General features: G+C 26.9%; 2 protein-coding genes across 3 annotated transcripts in view; both read right to left on the bottom strand.

The window, feature by feature from the left end:
- Positions 1-1,451: 1,451 nt before the first annotated feature.
- LOC111032235 (alpha-mannosidase 2) lies at positions 1,452-11,887 on the bottom strand. Of its 2 annotated transcripts, none has more exons than XM_022312503.1 (21): positions 11,532-11,887; positions 11,319-11,459; positions 11,128-11,193; positions 9,528-9,847; positions 9,311-9,451; positions 9,036-9,196; positions 8,734-8,929; positions 8,474-8,654; positions 8,205-8,389; positions 7,097-7,285; positions 6,964-7,036; positions 6,506-6,703; positions 6,033-6,202; positions 5,718-5,921; positions 5,457-5,641; positions 4,559-4,686; positions 4,337-4,489; positions 4,146-4,268; positions 3,817-4,089; positions 3,597-3,745; positions 1,452-1,594 (listed from the first exon to the last, which is right to left on the bottom strand). In XM_022312503.1, the coding sequence occupies exons 1-21, from the start codon at positions 11,628-11,630 to the stop codon at positions 1,567-1,569; spliced, it is 3,363 nt and encodes a 1,120-aa protein (XP_022168195.1). In that variant the 5' UTR covers positions 11,631-11,887; the 3' UTR covers positions 1,452-1,566. The 2 variants fall into 2 exon arrangements, 1 of the variants encoding a protein (XP_022168195.1); XR_002604292.1 differs by having other exon boundaries at positions 1,482-1,594; positions 3,410-3,745.
- Positions 11,888-15,207: 3,320 nt separating this feature from the next.
- The window catches only part of LOC111032242, a 4,058-nt gene continuing 3,344 nt past the window's right edge, over positions 15,208-15,921 (bottom strand). The window contains exon 5 of the mRNA XM_022312514.1: positions 15,208-15,343. Within this exon, the coding sequence (XP_022168206.1) occupies positions 15,261-15,343 (83 nt within the window). The 3' untranslated portion in view covers positions 15,208-15,260. The remainder of the gene's footprint in view (positions 15,344-15,921) is intronic.

Below are 15,921 nucleotides of genomic sequence, written 5' to 3' on the forward strand. Positions count from 1 at the left end.
TGTGATTTACTTTAACCGATTTTCAAACATATTTAATGGTATATAATTCATAGTTTCATAATCATAAATTTAACTTAACTAACACAGCTTTTGTCATTGTTGTCGATTAATGTTGGTCCATCAAATACCCATTGCAAAATGCTTGTACAGTGAATCATCCTATAGTATGATCAAATTGGTTTTTATTTTATATAACTAGTGAAATATTTTCTTTATTTTTGAAACAGGTTTGGTTCATAAATTAAGATAGTATAATATCTTACTTCATGATTATTAATCTTAGATCATATACAATGGATAGGGCTACTGCCTAAACATTTGAAGCCAACATAACTAAAGGGTATTGGGGCAAACGCTCATGAGAGCAATTTATGTCACACATTCATCTGTTCAATTGGTACAACCGTTATCAAGCGCAATTTTTATCACAGCTAGTTAAGTGATATATTTGATAAATATGCAACAAGTACTGATGCGCATGCACAATAGAAATCAGTATCCTTGCGACTCGTCAAAAATGATGTCATTAATACATAGTATTTGTTTATAATGTAGTAGCTCTATCTAAAGTATATGTTTTAAAGTTTGAAATAATATGATTGTAGTGAGAAGTTAATTTTTTTGGTAAACTAGCACAGGCATTATTTATAATAATAAAGACTAAACAATAGCTGTGTTTGGTTATGATAAAGTTTGATTTCTTCCATAGTGTACCATTTATACTATTATTATTATTATAATAATAATACATTTTTTACGTTTAAATACTTAAAATGTAGTAAAATCGATGCACCTTGTAAGGCTACACAAAAATGTATGATTATCATAGTTTATGGTGGTTATAATACTCTACATATATTTTTTTTTTGTTAATAAGCATTTTTATTTATACACTTACTAAAACCAAATAAATAATTATACAATATTTTTATGACCGTGACTAAATTAACTCAAAAAATATATTAAAATAATGAATCAATAATATATTTTAAAATTGTTTATAACCCATGGTAATATAAATGTATACAAATAAAATTTAATAAAATCAGGTTTTTTAAACAGATTTATATTGCTCAATATTGGTATAATTTTGTTTTAAACAAATTGTAAACAAATATATTTATAAACATACAACATTTTTTATTATACATTTTACACTTTTTGTACAAGATAATATAATCATTAGACATAAGTTATATTACATAATATTATGTATTAGTCGCATAATAGTTGAATATATAATATGCTCTCAATATTAACTAAAATTTAAAAACAAAACACAACCTCAATATTTTCCTAATGTGTTTAGTTTAATGTGATTTAATAAAAAAACATGATAAAGATTGTTTTTATATGAATAATGAAGATAATTATACATTTTTAAAATAATTTGAAATCCTTTTTTAACAATAAAAATATTAAAAATGAAATGTGCAGTACTAAATTAGGGGGAAAAATGAAAACATTAAAAATAGGATAAAAAAAATTTTAATTGATTTGTGCAAGCAATGTTGCATATATTAAACATTTATATTATAATAATATATACTAAGTACTGAAGTTCATTTAGTACTTAATAATTGAATTTGAAGACCTGGAAATAGATCAAACAAAATAAAGACTTAAAAATAATAGGTTATAAAAACAATGTGCAAGGAATGTTGGCACAATATATTACACATTTATAATACATATTGAGTATAATATATGACACCAACATTAATTTAGTACTTAAATATTGAGTGAGAGAGAGGTATGCAAATTGTCTTAGAATTCAATATATCATTTATTTATATTGGTTACTAGTCTTCCAAAGAAATAGAATACTCATTTAACATAATATTTATTAACTTTTATACATTTTTTTACGCATTTATGGAGACTGTTTGGTATTTTTTATAATATGTTTTATGAAACTATTTTTGTGTTAAAATTATGTTTGCAATTTTATACTTGTAGTTTTATTTTATGTTTATTTTAATATATAGTATATTATTATTTATTTTTTTTGTTAAAAATATGTATGCTTTATATTTATAATTTGACTATACCCATAAATGTGTATTTTTACAAATATTAGCGCTTGAAATTCCTTTTTTTAATTAAATAAAAATTCTTTACTTATAACATAATATACACTATATTATGAAAAGAGAACAAAATTATTTTTCTGGAATTAATTTTATTTCTTAATTCCATGTGGTCGTGTGATTCAAAAGTTATGTTCTATTATTAATCCTAGTAATAAATTATTTATTTTTCACATAAATGTTTTAGAAAAATGTATTACTAACACATCATTTTTATTATCTATTGCCTATCAATTTATTACCTATTTACACAATGAGAAAATTAATTTTTTTAATTCTATCTATCACTATTGATTTATAAATTTTCATAATGATATAACGTGTTTACTTCAACATCATTTTGTAACTCGATCAGTTTATAATTTATTCAGAGAAGTAAACATAAATCTTTGTTTATGAAATATAAAAAATATGATTGAAACTAAAAATCCCTGCGATTCTGAAGTATATGATTAGTATAATTTAGATTATAGTTATTTTATATTGCAACTTAATAAATAATAAGATTATATCTTTAAAGAATACATATTTATAAATTATGTTCTATCCATTTTATTTACCTTCATGTAGTTTATTTTATAGAAATGTGTGCAATGTTTTTTTTTAAATATTATATAATAATATATTTATAGTCACTTAAAATAGAAATGTTTCATAAATAATATTCCAAAAACAATAATGGTTTAGATATTTAGTATTATCGTTTCACTATATTTCTCTTAAGTAAAAAGGGTATGATGTTTATCATTTTTTTTTTTTATATGAAAAACTATTATTAGTATTACATTATCAAAAATTATTTATTATACTCGATTTATGTAATTATTTGTGTTGGATTATTCTATTATCTGTCAAACCTATGTACACCCACCATATAAAGTAATAAGTAGAGGTTGAGATTTCAATGTACTTTGCATAGTTTGTTTTCTATAGCTATAAATGCCCATTTTATTACACATTTTATGCATTCTTAAATCAGAATAAGAAGTTTTAATAAGCATATTTTTTTTTTTACTATTTTCAATTTTAAAATAACTTAAGGGTTTCTGGGGCATTTAACATATAATCCAGGTTTTTAGATTTTATTTGTACTGAAAAAAGTACGCAATTAGTTCTATAATTAAATTGTATACAGCTTCCTAGTAATAGCCACAATTTAAGACATTTAGGTTTCTCAACTGAGCATTTCTTTTGATGCGCATTGTTTATCTTCGATTATAGCCAGTGAGTAAGCGCATTCAGAGCCCAAACAAAAATTAATGAAGTTAAATAATGAATATGTTTATATTAATTTGATACATATTATATAATATAATTACATATTATACTGAGAGAGCCTAGTTGTCATTATTCGTATGCCGAACAGTTGATTTTGGCGATAAACAGCACATTGCTGGAGATCAATTTCTATGTAACATGTATATCTTAAATTGTGATTTTATGCTTTAGCTGTACAGCTTGAGACCCATTGCCTTAAGGAAAAAAGTTGTTTGAAACATTTTTTACTTTTTTATCACATATCCTTTTAGTTCCATTGGCTCCATTAATTGTGGTTTTAGGACATTTACTTTTGGTCCAATGTGCACAAAAGACAGTGAAGATTCATAAATAGTGATGTTTTCCGTAGATGAAGATATAAGTGGTTTAAGGTCTATCTATAAGTCAAAATCAAGAATAATATATGATAATATTTTTAAGAAAAAACCAAAGAAAAACAATCACTTACTGCATTTGATTTATCACCCTGATTGGCTTCCCTAAAACCATAACATTGAGTTGTTTGGGTTTTATGAAAAACCAAACCTACAGCTGGTTCCAAATGCTGAATAATCAACGAAGCGGTAACTAAGTGTATATCTCTTGGTAATAATGACAACTTGTTACTAACATATGTATCTTCAAGATGATCGAGTCTAGATGTATCGATTAACTGTACAAGAGGATACAACATTGTCATCATAGATGTCATCCCAAGTGCTGTCAGTTGTGGTACATCCATCTACATTGTGAATATAAATCGTATAATTGAACACTTTTGTCGGAAATTATATTTACCTGACAGTTGCCAATGTTTTCTTCAACAAGTAATCTGAATAATGTCAAAGTGGGAACATTATCCAAAACACCTTGGCCCAACCCACGATTGTCGTCTTGTCGCAATCTACGATCCTGTATGACCTATCAAACAGACGACAATTGTTTTGTTTTTTTAAATTTAATTTAAAATATGATTTAGGTGATATTACCTCCATTTGGCCATTAGACAATGAAGATGCACCCAAAGGTTGGACTGATAATAACGATACTCTAGTAGTGTCATCTTCTATATACATTGCACTAGACATTGGATAAAAGTTTCCTTGAATCGGTAGTTTTTTGTAATATTTTCTCCTCGTCATCTAATAACAAAAAATTATCACAATAAATCAACAGTATAAGTATAATAATCTTAGGCTTATTGTTATTACCTGGAATCCATTTAAGTCTGTGTGGAAAATATTATCATTCTTCACCTCGGTGGTAACTCTCATTGAAAGTTCATAATTCATTTGTTGTCTAATATCAACTAAATTTCGTATTTCAACATCACTAGCATCTAAAATAAAAATTGTTAGTTGATAGATGCTTATGAAATATTATCCTTCAATAATATTTTGTAGTAGTTCAGTTGGGTTTATTTAATGTATGCAAAAACCATGGGGATCATTGTGACAAATGGGTCAGATTTCATGAATGCAAAATTAAATTCTCACGTTCTCTGTGTACTTAGCAGAATCTATGGCATGGATCATTGCATGGATAAAATTCCATAACTTGCTTGAAGTAGTCCATGAACTAGACACAAGCATTAGTTACATTCCCGTAAGTTTTTCAATTCAACACTTGAGAAGTTTAATTTAGGACAGTATTTATTTGTGTGATTCAGAGGTGGGCAACCTTTTTGATGTCAAGGGTCACAAATAAATGAAATTTTTTCATAAGTTACAATTTGAATAATATACCTTATTTCATTTTAAATAAAAATGTATAGTCCTATTAAATTAAATTTAATCAAGTTAATAACTATCAGACTCAAGTAAATTAATTTAACAATATATTTAAAAACAAACAATGTTTTAATCCGCCATTTCAAGTCTGTAAACTTAGTTTGTCTTTTTTTTATAGAAATTCTAAATTTTACTATTGGGGTTGCCGACACCAGATATAGTTCATTGTGTTTGATTTTACATTATAATGTTGTAAATAAATTAAAAATGTTGACTTTTTTTATTAGGTTTTGTTTTTTCATACACATTATGTACTTTGTAGTTAGTAAAAATACATCACTTTAGCAAAAAGATAAATTTTAAACTTTATTTAAATTACCTTTTGTATGACGGAGTAGTACCGAGTGTTTTACATTACTGTACTGAATTACCACTTGCGATAAAATATGTCCTTTAATCACATAAATTGTGGGATTGTTTTCTGTGACATGGGCATCAACAGCATCCCCTGATGGCATGAATAAATAAGCACCACTCATGTCTGGACCATAAGCTACATTGTATCTGAAAATAATGATTTGGCATTTCAAGTAAAAAGTATTCACTATTCTACAACATTAGTTACTGTAATTGTACTTACTGCACAAATTTCAAAGAAACCGGATATTGTTTTCCAGAAGATTTAAGAGTAATATTTTGTAACATACCGTTTCGACCAAATGTTACAACAATTTTATTATTTTCAATTGAAAATTCTTCAATAGCACTAGTTTTAATATATATCCTAGGATCCAAAACTTCGTCGATTTTTGGGTTATAAACGCTGATTAGTGACATATACTTCCTATTGAAAAATTATAAATAAATAATACAATTATTTGGCACCTCAAACAGGAAAGAAACAACATTCTACAACTTTAAGTTTTGTATAAAAAATAGAAGGTATCTAGTTTACTTGGTACTAATGTCTGTGGGCAAGTTGATGATAGTATACTTTTTGATTTCCAAAGGACCAAGTTCAGCAATAAAGTGTAATTGAAAACAAGGTGTCATTAACTGTGTGTCTAGAAGATTACAGGTAGAATCGACTTGAAATGAAATATCTGCACCTTCTGAATTGACCACCTGTATTTTATCACATACAAAACCAAATAGAATTATCACAAAATGTTTAAATGCTTAATAATAAGCTGTTAAATTCAAATGATTTCATTCACACAAATCCATAAGTTGCCAAGTTGTTTATGGAATCAACAATATGTTGTCGTATAGATACAAAAAAATTAATTTAAACGATTTAACATGATCACTTATCATATTAAATGATGAATATAAATACTCAGTGTAGTCCATTAACCATTCAATGTTTTTTTTTATACTTAGTGTATATTTAAGCATTATCCGTTAGACTTATTTCACAAGACTAACCTTTACATTTTCACTTGCCACAACCAGAGTGATTATTTCATTTCTGATGATGGATGTCAAAGGGTTGAACACAATAACACTCTGAGAATCTTGATTATGAGCAAACTGTATAACACGACATTGTGCAATACTGTTTGTATAGACTCTTGAACGATCTACATCAAAGTACTTAATGTTTGTATCAAATACATATTGTTCCTAAAAAAAAAAAAAAACATTTCATGTTTTTAAAAATATAATTACCAACAAATTCATCAAAGTATAATATGTATCAGGGCCGGATATAGGTAATCATCAAAAGCAGCAGCTTCAAGTATTAAGTTGTTTGTTGAGTCCAACTTTCAAATACCAACTGTTTCTTACCCTAACCTACCTAAGACCCCCTTCTTATACTTGTTTGGACCATTCCAGAGGACAATCCGGTCCTGATAGGTATGTAAATTACAAAAAAAAAAAACCTTTTCTTGGTATAACAGAAAATATATACAGTGTTGAATGATATGATTTAGATTAGTTAATGAATCCAGCATCCTGAAATCATGATAATAGTTCATTATTTATTCATATTATAACCAAATAGTATTAGTTTACTTTTGTGCATAGTCATTTACTACAGCATCTTTTGCTGTTCCTGTGATTCCATCGTGATGTTGAAACAAACTATGAGCGTCTCTAGCAGCTTGCAAATAATTATACAACTCAGAATTTGGTTTCCATAACCAGGAAGTCAAATTTGAAGGTGCACTAAGCCATACTAAAGAATATAAAATTTCTGCTGCTCTAAAAAGAAAAATAAACATGAATAAATATTAGACAAAATAAATAACACTTAAGTTTTATTTTAAAGCCACTATTTTAGATCTATAGATAGGCTGTATTTAAGATTTTGCCACCCGTGGGCAACTACATTTAGGAGCCAACAACTTTTCTATGTATGATGAATTTTTCCTATTTCAGTATTTTTATACAATAGGCATGTATCTATATTTATTATTCAAACAAAATCAGAAATAACTCTTATGATTAATTAAATATAATTATAAATTATATAGAACCAACTTTTATGGAGGACTGAATTCCACTATTATATTAAATTATTATTCTCATAATAAATTAATGTGATACTGCTCTTTTGTAGAGTTCAATATTTAGATATCTATTCTGTTATAAAATAATAAGGATAGTATTTCTAAAGCATACTCATATATTGATATATAGTACAAGCTTAAAGTAAACGATAGAGATTTATGGTATCTACTATCTAATTTAGTCAATCTACCTAGCCAAAAAAGAGATCATTTAAAAATAAAAACAGCAACCTAGGTACTCAATATTTTCCTTTACAGGGAAAATCTATGAATTATAAATATGAGTTTATTAATAAGTAACTATGACCACAAAACCATACAAAAAAATCAGTCTAAAACATTTTATTGTGTATCAAGTTCAAAAACAAGTGTTAAAAAAGTTATCACAGTTATAGATTGGGAACCAATTTTACACAATTTATAAATAAATTTATTATTAAATTATAATTTTCTGTTTCGTCAAAAGTATTGATTTACTTATTAATAGTCTCCGTAATAATATTGTTGTCCCCTAACATATGCTAGGGTGGATTATTGTCCCGCCTATAGATTATTATATGATACATATTAAATTGATTTAAATAAATTTAGCTTATACATTAGAAACATACCTTAATCTAGCAACTAGTTCTCGATCCATGCATTTGTAAAAAGGTCTGGAAGTGAAATATCCACTCCAGTAATCATGGTCTTTATCTGCGTAAGTAAAGAAATCACCAGTCAATGTTGGAAAATTCTTATAATTAGATGACAATTGTACAGCTTTGAAATAATCGCTTAATGTACCAAATGATGCCTAATAAATTGAAAAAAATAATAAAATATTGAAACCAAAAAATACTTTACTATTTACTATGTAGTATTTATATATAAAACTTACCTCTGCATATAAAGAGTCACTATTGCTATTGATATAATCAAATAATTTTTGATAATTGTTCATCTGATAATCCCATTCTCGGGCCGATGTATATCTAAAGTCATCCCCCAAAGGAACAAGTAATACATTTGTTTTATACAACTCGGCTTTTTTCTTATATTGGTCCAATAACATTAATGCTCTATTAATAAATTATTGTTTAATCTTAATTAAAAAAATATCAAAGTAAATTTTTTTTTATCTAAAATGTAATGTTTAACCTTTGGTGCACATTTGATGAAGTTATTGGTACTGGAAACACTTTCCAAGGACAATTAAGCCCAAATGTTGGAAATCTTTTAAAATCAAATTGACAGCAAACACTTGGATCTGGACCACAGGTATGAGGAATGTCATAATTGTAAAATGGCATCATGTGTGTAAACAACTCATTTTTATTGCTATTGCATTCTGTATCTAAATAAGAATAATTAAAATAGGAACAAATTATTATGCTATTCCATAGATGAAGTAGAAGTCTACATAGACCTTTTTAATTATTATTATCTATAATTATATATACCCCAATGTTGTCTCCATAGAAATTCTAATTGTTTTTGTTTTGCCAAATACTTTTTAATAGCATAATGAGTACGTTGAATGACCAAACTAGAAAATTTCATTCTATTCAAAATATATGGCATAGTTGGAGACACACCAAAAGGATCGATACACCAGCTATAACTGTACAAATAATAATTTAAATAATCATTTCATTGAGTTGTTAGCATAATAAATATAAAAGTTTATCACCCCACATTTAAATAATTAATAGTTTTTGTAAGAATTTAATCATACTTGGCAGTGACATTTAAATTTCTCAGTAGCCACTGATGTCCATTTGTAAGTTGAGTGATCATTGATGAATAGTGGGTATTTGCTTCATCCGTCATTACCCAACCTCCAGTGACTATTTCCAATTGCCCATTGTCAATCAATCTACACACACATAGGCATATGTTTTAATACAAAAAAATTAAAACAAGATAATTAATTAAAGAATGTTAGTTTATACTTCTTCACTTTAATTTTTGTACTTTGGTCAATATCATTCCACCATAATGATAAATATGACATCTCCGCCCATATGAACTTGCGTCTACTGTCTTCTGATAATTTAATAACCATATTATCTAAAATATTCTTAGTATCACTACGATAGTATTCTTCAAAGGTTCGTTTCCACCCAGGATCATTATGTGAATGAGGCACTACAAATATCCTTAACTTATTATTTTCATTCCACCGTCCTTTAGTAATCTTGACATCCCAGCCTTGTTTCCATGCACCTCCATCAATGTTATCGAATTGTAGTTTATCATATAAATCCCACATCTAAAAATTAAATTTCATCAATTGTTTAAGACATTTAAAATCTTATAATAAAACAAAATCATTTTAACAGGCTTATTTGAATTCAGTAGAACAGCATTTAACACCTGTTACTTTAATTAAAATGTAATTGTAAAATTTACTACACATGTTTTGTTTTTGACCAACTCGGTCCAAAGCCAAACACAACGACCCAATCATAATGAACCTGAAATATTTGTCTTATGGCCCGGTTCATGCTGAACTCTGACATACAGTTCATTTAAATTTTGAATAAATATAAATAAAAGATTGCAAAATTGCAATGATAAAAAAAGCCCTAAACGCATTCAAATATTTATTTCATTACTAATAAACATAGGTTTTTCTTTAAGTATTTGTATTAAGTGTTTTATATAGTTTGAAAAATATATCCTTTAATAAATAATCTAGTATTTACCACAGAATATTTAATGATGATAAAATTGCATAAATTAATTTTAAAAATGTATTCAATACCTTACATCAATTTTTTAAATTAAAATGTATAAAACCTAAAATTATAAATTTTACCATAAAATCAAAATAATTTATACAAGTCTCAATTATTTGTAAGTGGTAACTAAACGGTAAATCAAATACCAATACGATTCAGGCACAGAGTATAGGGGTGGAAGGGGGGGAGCAACTTCTCTAGACACCATGAACTACCTAAAAATAATCATTTCTTTCAGAAATCTATGTAAAAATTCAGAGTGTTTATAAATTATAATCATAACCTCTGTAGTTAAATGTGTTATCATATTAAGTGGTCAGTGGGTAAATAGTTTAAATATAATTTTTAAAAAAAGACTACGGTAGACCACCCCAACTGCCTCATCGCTTAACTTCACCCCAACCATCTTCCAGTAAACCCGCCAAGACGTCTCAAAAGAAAACGGCCCAGACCTACTCAACACTTAATACATACCTTTTAAGGAAATTAAATCAAATTAAATAATTTTAAGCTCAGGTGCTTCAAATGTGAGGCTCCTTCATGTCATTCTCTATCCCTTTTATATCTTATGTTATATCTTTTACTTACTGTGCCCCCCTTGTACAGATTGTAAATATTCATAAAATAAACGTCTTTAAAAAAAAGACTACTGCCCCCCTCCCCCATTCCTAGAAGATAAATAAATCCGCAACTAAAACAGTTTGTATTATTATTGTCTCATGGCCTAAATATTATTTAAAAATCAGTTTTATAAGATATTGGTATTATTATGTTCTTTATGGGTCTAAAATTCATAAAAATAACTTACATTAATACTTGGATCACATATTCCACTTGATAAATATGCTTCTTCGACATTATTATGTAATGTAGACTAAAAACATACAATAAAAAGTTAAAATATTATTGAAAAAAAAAAATAGTTAACTGCAATGTATAGTAGATGCTTTAATAATAATGATCCCTAGTTCCTATATGTCTGTAATAATAAAACTTTACCATTAACAAACTAGATGTTTCTGCAGGCTCATTATTTTTATCAATGCTTTCCAAATTATTTGTGTCTTGTGTATCGAGGTGTTTTGACGGTAATTGTAACTTTTCAACATAAGAAATTGGAGTTCTCACTGTTTCAAATTGCTAAAACATAATTTACATAAGATAAATATAATAAAAATACAATAAATTATTTACAAATTATTTGAAACTTACTGAGTAAATATTTTGATTCTCTAATAGAGAATACAAAATGAAGCATATAATTAGAACTATAAATAGAAGTAATAAGATAAACCTTTTTTTAAAGTTCATTTTTATTCTCTAGTGTTGTTTAAATCATGGTGGTGACTACCTTTCAATACTGTTTTAAATAAAATTAGAATAGATTATGTTAAAAAATACAGGGAAATAATAAAAAAAATAATTTTATTATACGATTGTCACTATAATTAATAACGAATTGTGACATTTATGTGTTTTCATATTAAATAACGAGGCTAATTAAATTTGCTATTTGCACTGTTCAATTTCTATCACCATTTACATTTTAGTATTTTACTGATTCACCGCTTTTGCCTTATCATACCCTTGTTTTATCACTTTTTTTATCATACTGAAAAGTTTGATTAAAAACTACCGACCACGGACTAAGATATTATATCTTAGTCTGTGTTAAAAACCATGATTAAAGGTATACCTTTACTTAGAGAGCCTTAAGGTTTTTATTACTATTTATTATTAAGGCTCTTTACCTTTACTAGATGGTGTCTAAAATTATGTTAATCTTTAATCTTGTAAAAAAGGTTGAATATTTATAGACCTTAATAGTTACGTTGTATACAACTATAATTATGTATTGATACGACTATACGAGTTATAGAAGTTATACACTTATGTAGTTATGTCTTACTGCTATTTACATTTATTTATACACTTAAACAATCTGCACCAAGGTGGATATCTATTTATTTTTATTTATTTTATACAATGTAATAATATTAATATAGGTACTGTACCTACCTATAAATTAATGTGAAATAAAAATATATCCACCTTAGTCTACTACACCATAGAGATACAGTAATAATTAGATATTTCTGCACTCGCCACTCGCTGCAGAGTTGAGAGTATCACTCATTGACATAATATAATGTCAATGGTATCACTGCAGAAACACTTTCTTGAGACTGAAGAAATAAGAATCAAATAAAAATAATCATTGAAAAAAATCGTAACAAGATAAATGTACACAATTAATCACGTCTAATCTCTATGACAATATTAGTATTAAAGTTTACTTAATTTAACGGTTGAATACTCGAGTAGTTGAGTACCTATTTTTTTATTGTACCTACTTACAAATTACGAGTGGTATGCACAGATTTTACATTGTTGTTGTCGTTATGGTTTATGATATATATGATATATTCATATACCTATATATAATTACTATGTTACTAAACTGTGTTCCCACATACCTACTCAAGATGTATAAATATTTACCTACATATACATAAATCTTTCACCTACACTGCAACTACACCCTAAATCAATTGTCATATTTGTTTATAGATTAACGAAGTTCAACAACATTCACTAGTTACTAGTACTTACTACAGACTATATTATGCTCAATTATTTGTAGTTTTTCAGATTTTTTTACAACCAGGCTAATATTAATTTTAAATAAACATTATAATTAGTAGGTAACTTACTTGGAATCAGATAGGTACCTACATATTATGATTTATGAGCTAACTGCTAAGCAGATAATTGAAACGGGATTAAATACCCCTCAGTCCTCTATAGTTTTTGATCATTGTAATACATATTATATTTATATATATTTTTATTATTTTAAATTTGTATAATTGTATTCCTAATATTGTCTTCAATACTAATAATAATATTTGTTTTCAACGTTTACAGTATTATTTAATAATTACTGTCATACGAGTATTTATATTTATATCATAAAAAAAACAAAATTTGACTAAGTTATTTCAATAATAATAATGACGTTCATCAGAATACAAATTATCAGCAGTTCAGCACACAACTGTTGTACTTATATATAAAGATCGAAAGGTGATGATAATATAATAAAATAATATAAAATCTATTCTGTTTTTAGTAAGATCCCTATAAGCAGTCGGCAAACACAACAATCGTCGTCCGGCATAGGCGAATCTAGGAATTCATAGCAGGGTGTGCCTTTACCTCAAAAAGGCCCTCTGTAGTTCAAAATACCTCTCAGTTATCACACGTTTAAAATATGTTTCCCATTTGAAATCACAATATTAATAATATTAAATAATATTAAGATGAATTTTTATTACCTAGTTTAGATGCTATTTTTCGTGCTGTAAAATATACATGTTATGTTTCAAAATTATTCAATTTAATAAACTACAACTATTGCAAAGTTCAATATATGTTACTCAGTTATTTTTTTTGGACATATGTCTACCAACAATTAAATTGTTAATCAATTATGTTTAAAATTCTTGGAAGTTTAATACCTATAACATCTTAATTTTATTATCATTAATAACAAAGAAATGCATTAAATATATAACTTAATTTTATTATAATTATAACAAAGAATTGTATCAAATATATAATATAACTGGTAGTAATTAACAACTATTTTTTATAGGTACATTTTATAAAATTAGTCTTCTTTGGTTAGGAGTCATAACTTTGAACTCTTCAATTACATTATTTATGTCCACTGAGTTAGTTAATTCCTGCTCCACAAATAAAAATAAGAGAGATTCTAAGCGATCTTGAGACATAGTGGACCTTAACTTAGACTTAACAATAGTCATTTTTGAAAAAATACGCTCACATCCACAACTAGTTACGGGTATCACTACAAACATTGATAATACTTGATTGAAATTGTTAAATACATCTTGTCGGTTTGAAATGGCCAACCAATCTAACCATTTATAGACAGTATGTGAACATGTTCCGGATGGAATATTTTCAGCTTCTTTTAATAATTTTACTTCTGTTGTTAGTTCGGTTACATTTATTTTGAAATAATCTGCTAACATAGTATAATCATATTTACTCAGATTTAACTTAATTAGATTACCTACAGCACCTATAATGTCTAATGTTTTTGTTAAAAATCTTTTATCAATTTCTCCAATTAAATCATCTAGCAATAAGAAAAATACATTGATCTTCATTTCATCATAAATTATTTCTGTAAAATATTGAGTGGTTTTGTTTGTATCAATTTTCACAGAAACTTTTCTTTTTTTTACCTCTGGAATGGTAATTTCATGTTTATTGCACATCTGAATTGTTTGTCTGTAAACTTCTTCATACTCTTCAGGATTGTTTCTTATTCTGACAATTGCTGACTTCAAACGCACTTGTAAGACAGAGACAACACATGCAGGTATCACGTCCTCTTAAAATTAAAATATAAATTGTTTAATGTTTAGACTCAATACCATTGTAACTGAAATGAGTATTATGGGCCCTATACACAGGTTTATACGAGTCGCAGGGTGTGCCCTGGCACACCAGGCACACCCTGTAGATTCGCCTATGTCGTCCGGTAAACGTTATTCTTTAGTCGTGTTCACCATTTATACATTAAAGTTACAAACATAAAAATATAAAATCACGAGTCTATTGCTCTGGATGACGACTAATTTTGTGTTTATTTTATTGACAACTTCTATGAATGTTGTAACAACTACTTGACATCATGTTATATATAGGGTCACAGGGTATACCCAATGATAATAGTTTAACAATATAACAAAAAAAAATTTTCCCAAATGTAAATAAAAACCTACTTATAAAGTTGAAATTAATACATTAATATAATAATACATGAATAGTATAGTTATTGTATTGATCGATTAAATATTTAAATAATACAAAAAAAACTAATTCCATATAAATGGCAATTCCAAATTAGGTATGCAATACGATATCAGTGTTTCTTTTTTTCCAATTACTTTTTTCAATTTTCATTGGGCGACTTCCAACATATTTTCCTGAAATCATAAACCGTATTTTTAATTATATAATTCAGTTAACTTTTTCTATTCATAAAAACGAAGTAACCATAGTCCATAATATACGTCATTTATAATTTGCTAAATAATTAAATCATTTTATATACAATTTTGAATTTTTAAAGAATCTATAAACAGTATAAACTCAGGGCCGGCGAAAGCTATGGGCGACCTGGGTGACTGCCCAGGGCGCCAGCACTTAAGGGGCGCCAAACTGAAAATTATTTTTATTTAAATTATCTTTTAATAGGCATTGAGTATTGATAATCTGTACAATTTAAAATATTAATTATCTAATGTCGTTTTAATTGAAGATGCATTTGCAATTGTTTCATATTTGTATAATGTAAGAATAAAACAGTGTACATCGATATTCGATACCTCTGGTTTTTATGTAAAAATTATGCGTGGAACTATGGATCACGGAAGCATACCACCGCATTTGTGTGGGTCAATAAAATATATAGATGGTCGTAATAATTATTTTCATATTATATTCAGCGATTTATAAATAAATTCATAAAACTAGACGATTACATCTAGATTTGTCAGAAAAA

The sequence above is a fragment of the Myzus persicae genome, unplaced genomic scaffold (genome assembly GCF_001856785.1).
Source record: "Myzus persicae strain clone G006 unplaced genomic scaffold, MPER_G0061.0, whole genome shotgun sequence".
NCBI lineage: Eukaryota > Metazoa > Arthropoda > Insecta > Hemiptera > Aphididae > Myzus > Myzus persicae.